General features: G+C 43.0%; 1 protein-coding gene across 2 annotated transcripts; it reads right to left on the bottom strand.

Annotated features, from left to right (window-relative positions):
- Nucleotides 1–12: 12 nt before the first annotated feature.
- On the bottom strand, nucleotides 13–10,897 carry LOC133970388 (ethanolamine-phosphate cytidylyltransferase-like). 2 transcript variants are annotated; one of them, XM_062407187.1, is made up of 13 exons: nucleotides 10,482–10,897; nucleotides 4,798–4,886; nucleotides 4,227–4,388; nucleotides 3,994–4,060; nucleotides 3,423–3,507; nucleotides 3,306–3,347; nucleotides 2,585–2,717; nucleotides 2,372–2,454; nucleotides 2,199–2,276; nucleotides 2,028–2,093; nucleotides 1,882–1,947; nucleotides 1,681–1,769; nucleotides 13–1,243 (listed from the first exon to the last, which is right to left on the bottom strand). In XM_062407187.1, the coding sequence occupies exons 1-13, from the start codon at nucleotides 10,622–10,624 to the stop codon at nucleotides 1,129–1,131; spliced, it is 1,218 nt and encodes a 405-aa protein (XP_062263171.1). In that variant the 5' UTR covers nucleotides 10,625–10,897; the 3' UTR covers nucleotides 13–1,128. The 2 variants fall into 2 exon arrangements, with proteins under 2 accessions (XP_062263171.1, XP_062263170.1); XM_062407186.1 differs by having other exon boundaries at nucleotides 2,585–2,731; nucleotides 3,305–3,347; nucleotides 10,482–10,896.
- Between the last annotated feature and the right edge of the window lie 758 nt (nucleotides 10,898–11,655).

The following is an 11,655-nucleotide window of genomic DNA, read 5'->3' on the forward strand; positions in this document are numbered from 1 at the left end:
TTGTAAACTGGGAGTTGTCAATAACATTTATTATAGCTGACATTGAATTACATTCCAACTTGACACACAGATATATGACTTTGCTTTTTTAAACAATGTGAATCTATACATCGGTTAATGAGGAGGAGGTGAGTAAAATATACATCTACAAAAAAATATATTATTTAATCCTGTTTGATATAGAGACAGGATGAGTTGTTCAGGGCTCCAGAAGTGACAGGAAGTGGTTTATTTTACGTCATAGTTCTGTAATTAAATCTAAAGGTTAAAATCAGACTGTACCTTTTTCTATATTAGAATAAAGTGTTGGTTTAAAAAAAGAAAAGAAAAGAGAAATAACAGGTGCACTCAAAAGGCAAGGCGTGCAGGTCTCAACACTGTGCTTTTTTTTTTTGTTACAAACCTGCTCTTCAAACTAAATTCAACCATTTCATGTGGTTTATGAGAGACCAGTGCAGTCTGGAGCCGGGTCTGTTATATACATGAGTTCCCAGAAGAGATTCCTCGACCCTCTCACTTTCTGATGCTTTAGTGGTTTCATCATCCTCCAGACCACCTGCAATCACTTTATAATACATACGTACAGTACATACAGTATATACAACGATAAATCAGTTTTGGGCCTGAGCCCGTTGTTTGGAACCAACGAGTGAAATCTCTCCTTCTTGCTATAGCTCAATGCCTGACCAGCATCCCAGAACCCTGCACTTGCTTTCAAGACGCCAAAATACATAGTATAATATGCCTTCTTTTTTTAAATCAAAAAATATAACCGGTACATGAGTTTAAAATTTCCACCCGAAACATAGAATAGACACTTGAAGACATGGTGATATCTTCCTTTTTCTAACGTTTCTTTGTATTGTCCAAACTTCAGCAGTTCCATAATTCTGTGTGTGACTGACTGACGTGAACATTTAGTTGCATATGAAGTGATATTAATATACACAAACACACATGGTATACCTGATGAGCCCAGACAGCAGCCACTCCAGCCTCAAACAGGCTGCTGCTCTGAGCCCCGGTCGGGTTTGGAATTTATAACAGATTCGTTGAACTTGTCAGGGTTGTAGTGACACTTAATATGTCTATGCCTTTTTTTAAGGGGGTGGGGGGGGGGGGGCTCCCCTACACCACAGCCTGGGCACTTTCTTTGGTCTTCTCCTCCTCTTTCCGCTTCATGGCCTGGATCACAGCGATTTCTTTGGCCTCCTTCTTCTGGTTCCTCGCTTCAAACAGCAACCTGAATCACAACAAAGCATGAATAAGCTGTATATGAAGACGGACAACATGAAGGCAGTCCAGGCGGAAATCCCACCTCCTCCATGTTAATGGTGGGACACAGACCAACAAAAGCACATGCCATCTCAAAAATGTTTTCTGTTATTTCAGGTTTATCACACTGATGTTTATTCAAGTGCTCATTTCTCCAGTAAGTTTGGTTTTATTGAGTTATTAAGTATTATATATTATTTGATAGGTTGAGAGCGTGTATCAACAGGACTTTGCTACCGGGGCTCCATCCCCCAAACGCTACTGAGCAGACTCTGCCACTAAATGCACAAGATGGCGCCGTTTGTTTCTGGATAGTGGGAGGAAATGGAGACACATCGTCCATCTTTATTTACAGTCTATGGTTTTAACTTCAAAACCAATAGTTTTGCCCAGTAGATATTATACCTGTTTTTGATTATCCTCTGCACGATGGCATCTGTAGTGAGGATGTTCCCACTGTCGACCGTGCGCAGGATTCCTATCCTCCTGGGCTCCTGGGGAGGAAGATAAGAAACATATTTTCCCAAAAATCCGATGCACCATCAATATTGATTATTTAACATTTTCAAAACAGTCCATATGACGTGGCAGTGTTTATGTTCTTACAGCATAAGGGTCAGATCCATCTTTGTCAGGGTATATTTCTGTCTTTCCGTGGCAAACGAGATCCACCTATGGACACAGAGCCATGTTAAAGTCTTTTTACCACCTAAAGGAAAACTTTATAATCTACGTGAGAACGTTAAATATACCTTGAAATGTTCCAGCAAATCTTTTGTGACTGCAAAGGGTGCACCAATCACCACCTCTGACACATACTGTGAAAACAAAAAAGCACACATAATTAATGAATTGTATTTATGTGTAAAATATATAAAGTGTGTGCAGTGCCTTGTGTTGATGGAGAGTGAGCACGGACTCACTCGACAAGCCAGGACGCTCAGCGTTCTCTCGTGGACATTCATGATGGGGTAGTTTTTCCCTTTGTAACGGTTCACCTCCTGGAAAAAATATGAGCAATCGAAATGTATAGAAAACGCCAATACTGGACACTGGGGGGCAGCGAAAGTCTGATAAAAAATAGGCAGACGCTCACCTGATCGAAGTGCAACCCCACTATGATGTAGGGCTTCTCTGCCAGCTTATGCACAGCTTCAAGACAATCTACGTGGCCAATGTCTGACAGGGAGACCGGTCAAGGGCGATGGCAAATTATTTCAGAACAATTCACAAGATAAAGCTAAATACATTGGAAGATAAATTGTATTTAAAAGTTGTTGTTTTTCAGGGCTGCTCATTAAAAAGATACGGAAGAGGTCAAAGGCTCCGGCCACATAGATGATGGTGTCCCCAGGCTGAGGCTCCTGGCCTGAGGCAAACTGGATGATCTTCTGGGACGTCTGCAGGAACTGAGACACCCCCGTCCAGGGACTGTGGCCCCTCTGAGCATGCGACCCCCGTAATCCAGAAACAAGCATACACAGTACATATGAGTACAGCAGTAACACCCATAAACTCTGGTATATATCATCACGGCATAGTGCTGAGCAGTTCAAACTAGAATAAGTTTTGTGCGTCATTGCCACCTAGTGGTGTGAGTAGTAATAGTCACATTTGGGCAGTGGCTTAACTTAAATGCAGTCTCACAAATAAATCCCCAGTGCATTATTCAGCCCTCGCCAAACTCACAGCATTACTCTTCCTGAAATCTCAAATGCTCAGATGTGAAGAGACCAGCTATGAATTTCACAACCATTAAAAACCACAGCTTGGTGACTTTAAGCTACTTTCCCCATGCAGGAACAGATTGGCCATTCACTGTTTACTGGCAAGGGCCCACTACTTGATTGTTGTGGCTCCGCAGTGAACCGTTGTGTGGTAATAGTTGACCTCCTGCCCACATGGCAACTTTAATTCAATAACAAAAGATGTTGTTCGGTAGTAAGCTGAGGATTTGATATTGACAAAGTGAAATAATAATAATAATATAATAATAATAATAATAAGTTTGAAATATGTTTGGTACCTACCTTTCCAAAGTTGTCCGTGTGCTGCTGATAGTCTGAACTATCCTAAAGAGAACACAGGGTAGAATTAGACTTGTGCTGTGGGATAAAATCCCAGAGAGGCAATAAAGCTGCACTCACAATGTTGCTGTGGTGTGCTTTGGTCATCAGCAGCATCCTGCCGACCAGATCTGTAGTGGAAACTCCCTGGGTTCTCTTACACTCCCTGAGAGGACATAACACACAGTGTAGCGACTAATGAAACACGCACACAACATCCCGTCCCGACTGTTGTTATCACCTCCCCTAAGGACATGGTGTTTTCACCCCTGTTGGTTTGTGAGCAAGATTAAATTATGAAGTTCTGAGCAGATTTCTTGCTGGAAGGATGCGGTATGTGTCAGGCAAGAAACAATTCAAGTTCGGTGCGGATCCGGATCACAGGGGGAACCAGGATTACATTTTTTATCACATTTTTTTTTATCATTGTGTGATTTGTGACATTTAACCTAGATACTAATTCATGAATTTTGATAAAACAAAAAAAAATAGGCACATATAGGAAAATAATATCGATGACTGTGTGACATTTCGTGCAGTTTGATTGAATCTAAAGGGCAATTGGGCCTTGGCGGGGGGTATGCGCTCTGCTCAGTGCCATAGTCTGTAGTGCACCAAGTATCTGGTGCATATTTGCAAAAGGAGGGCTCACCTGTAGCGTCCTGACTTCTTCACCTCTTCATACGTATCCTTACCATCCACTGTTAGAGTTATATCATCTGAAATTACACATTATCTGTGAGACACCACTAGCATAAATCAATGATCAATATCTGCTCCAAAGTCAGCGATCCAGCCTCGCATTTGGAGCTGGATCGGCGCCGTTTGTGAACACCAATAAATTAGCGTGTCTAAGTGAAGGCATCATGTAGCGGCGCTCTGTACCTCCGTGCACACAGAAGTCACAGTTGTACTTGTCGAGGGTCTCGAGGGTGGTGACGTAAGGCGCTCCTTGCACGACCTCATCCACCCATTTAATGGCCCGCACCATCTTGTATCTTTCTGCCTGGGTGAAGACTGGCGGACCCTTGTGCTTTGCGATCTCACCTGGAAAATCAAAAACAGACAGAGAGACAGAAATCTCTGAAATGCACTTTTAGAAAAAATAGAGTGCGTCATCGCCCTCGTTGCTGGTATCTGCGCTGAACATGACCGGGGGAATAATTCTGGGTTATCAAAATGTCAGAAGGCTGCAGGTGTGCCGCAGGAGGGCGAGACACAACAACCTCTCATGTGTGTATAGGACTCAGCTGGTGCCTGGCTGGTAATGATGGAACTGAGGAGAATATCCAGAGGCGACAGGTGCCATGGCTCCCCAGGTAAAGGCGAGAGAAAGATCAGAACTTGGCGAAATGTCAGGTAGAGATGAGATAGACTTAACAAAGTAGCCAAGTTGCTTTGAAGGTGTAGGTATGATAGTGACAATGATTATGCTGTAAGGATTCTTCTTCCTTACTGTCTGTGTGAACTCCCACGATGAGGTAATCTCCCATGGCCTTGGCCTGCCGAAGCTGATTGGAGTGGCCATAATGCACCATGTCATAGCTGGTGTAGGGGGGGGGGGGGGGGGGGGACACAAGAAGAAAGATCATAATTAATCACACATTTAATTAAAAATGTTATCTAGCAGAAAATCAAAAAAAAAAAAAAAATAGGATAAAGCATCATGTGAATTTCTTGCATGACAGTAACAAGGTTTGCTTTCATCAAAAGAAAAACACCTCATATCACGATACTGGAGAATATGTGGTGAATAAAGTCTGGTGCACCGGAGAAGAGTTGTGTGACGTTTTAATGAACACTATTCTCAAAGCTAGACATGGCGGCCACTCTTCATCATCTCCACCTAACAAGGAAGAGTTTTCCCACCTGGAGGTAACATATGAAATGTTGATCAAAGAAGGTAAAATGAAGGAAATTATGCGCTATTTACTCCATGAGCTAAAAAACATGCAAATCTTCAGTGTGATACTTGTGTATTTACAGTGTCACTGATATAACAACCCACCAGTGTGACACACATATGATCATATCAAAAGTAGAGTGAAAGCGGCAGTGAGCTCCTCCCTCGCGCTTCTCCCTGACCGGGCCACTGCTAGCATCTGTGGATAATTAGATTAGCAGAGATCGGAGACTGAGATTGTAACATGGTAATCTAGCAGAGTAATAGAGAACCGACGGGCATTAGCCTTCCATCACTGTCACTGTGCGACCGAGGGCTGATGATCGTTCTTTTCTTTACACTTTCAACATGATATTGACATACAGCCGGCATATAATAAACAGAAGCTTGTGTGTTCTGACTGATGGAAGTAAATTTTCACTTTCATTTAGAATTATGATAAATGGTCTGTATTTCCAGATTCAATTGACGACCACTTCGAGTTCAGTAGTACGTTTTTGCCATTCACCCATTCCCACAGTTTGGCTATGTGCAGCCGTCAGGGGCGATTTGGGGTTGAGTATCTTGTCCTTAAAGACACTTCGGCATTGGGAATGAGGGGACGTCCCGCTCTCCCCCCTGAGCCAAAGCCACCACTGATAAGACTGTTGGGCCTTGGCAGATGTATGTGCTCTACTGAGAGACATACCAGTTTTTTCATTGTTTTTTATGTTGGTATTTTTTCCTTTGTAAGCGAGATTACACAAAAACAACCGAGCATATTAACATGAAATTTAGTGGAAGGATGCCCATTACATTTTGGTGTGGATCCAGATCAGGGGGCAGATCCAGGAAAAACATATCCCCACTCTCCTTGTCATTATGAGATGCGTGTTTTTTAACATTTTCCCTAAGGAATAATTCACGGATATTTAGCTACCTGATATCTGAGTGGGTGAAAAAGCGGCTTGGGCCTTGGCGGGGAACCGTTCTCTATACTCCATGATGTGTTTGAGTTATTAGGACAATAACCAACAGAAATACTGAATAAACAATGAACCTAGAAAGTCATAATGTCGACTTAATGATTAATCGATGTTCAAGCAGGAACCAAAGCCCATACATTTGGCAGCTGCGTCATCTTTACTGCATTCGATTACACATCAGCCCTCCCGGGAGTAAAAAAGCTATACAACACTTTGAATAGCATCCTCTAAAATCGATAATAAGAAACGGATGAGAGCTGCCAACTCTACAGTTTGTGCAGGGCCACAACAGTAACAGAATCCCGTGTTGTTTCCAGCCCCGGGAGATTCCACTGACAAACAGCAGCTGTGCCTTGTTGCATTGTCACTTTACAGGGGCTGGACCGGGGCGACTCGGTATTTTTGAGATGAATGAAAAGAGGAGAAAACTGTGAGACCCAGACAGAGTTGGATAACACCAGGACGGAGGCTTCTTCTGGGGTGTTATTCGAGCCAGATGCCCCGACATGTCACTGTATAGTCCTGTTGTATTTTCCAGCTGCTGGGTGGATCTTGGCAGTGACCACGATTGGGGGGGATGAAATATTAATGCAGTTCAGCCTGTTAGTGGACACCCAAACAACACCTATACGCTTCTCAAGAACAAAAACCGGGCAGACGTGACGTGTACACAGGGAGAAGATTTTATTTCTGACGATGGAGTATTAGGGCCACTGGGATGACACACCACCTCAGCAGATCCACAGTGGACCTGGACTTTGACCATACACTTGATGATGCTTCTCTTACAGCTGATCTTTAGCCCCTGTCGTCTCATTCCAGGGCGACAAATAAGAACACAGAGCTCCTCTGTGCGGAAGGGGAAGGGGCAGGGTCAAATCCCAGCAGATGAGGTCGGCTGCGCTTTCCTTGGAATTTTCCTCTCATACTGCTGACGGTGCATGGATGTCAGTAAGAGCGTGGCGATGACCATCAGGGCTTCAGGGAACAATGTGCTCAGTGACGGGCACTGCAGCAGTCATCCAGCAGGTGTGGGCTGGAGGGGTTAGAGAGGTTAATGACATGGGCGCTGTTGCCATTGGCCTGCTTTGGGTGCTCACCCCAGCGGTTAATATTCCGGCATCCCAAATATTCGGCAACTTGCCATCAAACCGTGGATGGGCAGCCCCACCTACATGGCAGGAATTCTCCAAGAGAAAGCCTCTCTAATCCTGTCCACTTCACAAAAATTCAAAACATTCATTTTGCCGCTGCACCATGAAGCCACAAACGCTCTGTGTTTCCACCAGGGGAGGCCAGCCGGCATCTTAAAGGGTTAATTTTAGGGATTTTCAATTAACAGAAAAATAATGCCAATGACAACAAAAGTCCAAAATTCATTCCTGTTGCCTTCATTTAAAATATTAAATGCACACATTTGGAAAACTGGAACCATTGAAGATTCTGCTTGAAAAATGACAAAGACCATTTTTTAATATTCATTTCATCAGCAACTCAATTAATAGTTGCAGCTCTTCTCTGTTACCACGATTCACTCAGATCTACTGCAGACATTTCCGTTACCAACTCAATACGTTTAAGGGATAAATTTCATTTTCAGCAGGGTTTTAGTTGAAAAGCCAAAGACTTAATGCTTAATCGACAGGTTTCATTATTGTCTTTCTGCCTCGAGAAACAGTTCACAGCGAGGTCTGTGGCTGTTGTTGATGTGTCATGTGTCATGTGTCATGTGCCACTACCACGAGCATGACAAACAAAATTCCATCCACATTCATTGTGGTGCAAAGGTCCACCCAAGAGATGTGTCAATGCCTGAGTTAAAATCAGAACCTCCTGTATGCCAACATATTAAAGAGATGGTTCAACCAAAATTAAAAATGCACTCATTATCTACTCACCACTCTGCCAATGGAGGGGTGGGTGAAGATTTTGAGTCCACATAACACTTTTGGAGTCTCAGGGTTGGTTAAACGGCGTTGCAGCCAAATCCAATATAGTTGAAGTTGAGGGTGACCGATTCTTCAAACGTAAATAAACAAACAAAAAAACACACAAAATACCTCAATAGGGCTCCTGTGGTTTCATCCAAGGGATCAAAGTGTTTAATGGACTCCAACACTTCACCCACCCCTCCATCGGCAAAGTGGTGAGTAGATAGTGTGTGAACTATCATTTTTAGGGGAACTCTCCCTTAATCAGGATTAACTGGAAAACATTGTATGTTAATATTAGGATATTTGTAGTATCTAGTAACTCGGATGAAATTCTGTGAATCTGATACGTTTCAGGGAAGCTGAGGTTGAGAGAGGACTGAAAGAGCCATGTGAGGGAAATATCACAGTATAATGTATCTGCGACGACACTGTAGAACATTTTAATGCCACCAATCACTCTAAAAACAAAGTGTGACTCCACCCAGACCAGTGTGTTAAACCTGTTAAGTGTCTTCATCTGGCTTACCCATCAATGACAAGGCTATTTTCTGAGCCATCCTTAGTTGTAAGAGTTAAAAGGTTTTTGAATACCAGGCGCAACAAGCACAACTCAGCACATATTTGTCCTGCGGAGACTCATATTATTACAAGGACGTTTTCACTGCTCTTTGTCTGTTAGCAAGAAAAATCGACAGGAGCAATTTTCTTGAAACCTAGTGGAAGGGTGGAACCCGGGCCAGGAAACCAGCTGCTACACTTTGGTGCCGATCTGGACCAAGATGTTGATTCATGGATTGATTTAAAAATCCCTTTCTTTAAAATGTCTGCAGATTTCCTACGGTATAACTCACGGATCTAACTGAAAAAAGGTTGGCATGTTTAGGGAACCGGTATGAGTGTGGGAAAATTGGTGCAGCTTGATTGGATTTAAGAGACTTGTACTCTATTTGGTGCCATTATAGTTATTATTATCTAAAAAGTAATATCATACATGAATGTGCTTGTAGCATTTTGACCATCTTCAACACATTTATTGTTTTACATTTGACCTGAGGACCTGTGCTTGTTTTGACCCTGCCCTTCCCACAGGTGTGTTCACATGATTCTATCACCTGCGTGTCTCATAACTGTACTAACTCTTCCCCACCTTACATCAATCTGAGAGAAGATAAGAGTTGTAGACGTGTCACTGTGTTTACCATCCTAGTAAACAGAAGAGACAGATTGCATTGTGCTTAATGGCGACTGGACGTTAAAGCGTACAGTGGGATTTTGTGGAGGTAAATGTGTAACATATTAGGTGTTGCAGAGAAAATGGGCACAATGGAGAATGCAACCAAGTTTGCAATGTGTTTCTGCAACTTCTATCAAGGCAAAAAGGACGAAAGCAATGTAGGAGGTTGCACAGAAAACGTATCACAATTAAACTTCTCTATGGAAACTTTTATTCAAATTCATGTTTTACGTTTCATAGATGACAGTGTGGAATCGTTTACTGATCTGTTTGATAGTGTTCGTCTTCTCTAAGGATTGAAATGCAGCAGAGTTCCGAGATATTATTGAAAATGGACACGGCGGCACACATTACAAATACTTAAGTGTCACTTGTCTCTGCCTAGAGGGCATTAAACATTACTGAAGCACTTTTTTGTTGTGCCTGAAGTAATGAAGTCTTTATCAATCATACTATTTTTGATACCGTAACACCACCATTTAAATCAGAGGAATTTCTTGAGATCACGCGATTGTAAGTTATGAGGCAGACAGAGGTCCGGTCACTGTGAGATTTTGGGGAGAACGTATGTGTGGGAATTGAATATTTGTGTGTTGTTTCACAAAATTGTTTCCTGAGTGTGTTCATTTTGTGAAGTGGTCGAACATGGAAAAGAATAGGTGCTGACCTGTACCTTAATTAAAACCCTGCATAAAGTACAGGTCAGTATATATAATAATAATAATAATAACAATAATATATAATACAATAATATATGAATACGTATTGTCACTCTCATCATGGTTAGTGGGAGTTATAATGAATTACGGCACCAAATATTCACATCCAGTAAATTTATTGTGATGGATATTATTATGTAATAAGTGACCACTGAGGAAGGAAGGCATGCTCCAGTGATAAGATCCACTCAAAACGCATTGTGCTGAAGGATCTGTCAGGCCTGTCTAACACCTCCTGGTAGATCACCGTGAATCTAAAGTTTACTAATGAAGGAGCTGCAGGCCTGTCCCGGTGCATCCGAGCAGCGCAAGGGCTCCACGCAGACGACAGAGAAGACGTCGTTGCATCTTCATCACACCACCAGTCATCCGTCAAGTCACTCACCAACCATCGCACCACACCCGAATTCTTCGCCTCCTCTTCTCGGGACTGCACGCTGCAGCTCCGGGGTTGGTCCCTGCGTCTTTCCCGGGTGCTGCCGCTGCAGCTGCGGTCACTTGGTGGCGGTGATGTCCGTTCTTGATCATCGTGACGCCGCTGAGTAAAATCTCTAGAAGCGAAATGCTTGAGCTGCAGGGATGGCTCCGAGGGGACAGTGGGGCGATGAAGGGAGCGTGACGGTTGTCTGTCCCCGGCTTTCAGTGCAGGACAGCCGGTTCCTCCTGAGCAGCAGCAGCAGCGGTGGTGGTGCGATGCGCAAACGCCTCCTCTGCCGGCGACGCAGCGACGCACGATGCGTCAAGTGTGCGGGAGAAAGCAGAGGAACCGAGAGGAGACAGGGAACTCTACATGGCACCACAGCACTACGGCATTGTGTGTGTTTTATTTTGAAAAGGTCTACCTTGAAGCTCGGTGCTGAGTATCGCAGACTTGTCGGATGGTGGATCGTGCGATCAGGTGCCGGCGAACGCAGCCGACATGTTGTTACATAACAACGACGTTTTATTCCTCCGTCATGTGACACATCGGCTCTGCCGGACTCTCACTGACACAATCTTCCACTGTGAGATCTGCACATTAACCTCGGTGTTCTGCCAGACGTCCCTGTACAACAACACCAAGATGTTTATTCTATTAAATACCCCTTTAAAAATATCAAATAAATACCATCATATTATTAAGTATCGGACATTTACGATATGACATTATAAGGGATGATGATGATGATATGATGTGATGATGACAATGGTGACGATGTCATGATGATGTGATGATGATGATGATGATGTAATGATGATGATGATGATGATGATGATGATAATGATGATGATGATGATGATGACTATGGCGACGATGTGATATTGATGGGATGTTGGTGATGATGATAATAATGTGATGATGATGGTCATGATGATCATGATGATGATGATGATGAGTAGGAGTATGAGGATGAGGATGTGATGATGATGATCAAGATGGTGAAGATGATGATGATGATGATGATGATGATGATGATGATTATGATGAGGATGAGGATGATGATGACGGTGATGGTGATGATGTGATGATGAGATGATAATGATCAAGATGATGAAGATTATGATGATGATGATGATGA

The sequence above is a fragment of the Platichthys flesus genome, chromosome 16 (assembly GCF_949316205.1).
Source record: "Platichthys flesus chromosome 16, fPlaFle2.1, whole genome shotgun sequence".
Taxonomy (NCBI): Eukaryota; Metazoa; Chordata; class Actinopteri; order Pleuronectiformes; family Pleuronectidae; genus Platichthys; species Platichthys flesus.

Bases quoted from the DNA above. Each gene is read 5' to 3' on its own strand.
- LOC133970388 (XM_062407186.1), bottom strand. From the start codon at position 10,624: ATGATCAAGAACGGACATCACCGCCACCAAGTGACCGCAGCTGCAGCG. The intron at 4,389-4,797 runs GTAAGGAAGAAG...TTGATTTTCCAG, and splicing joins CGTGGGAGTTCACACAGACA to GTGAGATCGCAAAGCACAAG. The intron at 1,948-2,027 runs GTATATTTAACG...CTGTGTCCATAG, and splicing joins ATTTGCTGGAACATTTCAAG to GTGGATCTCGTTTGCCACGG.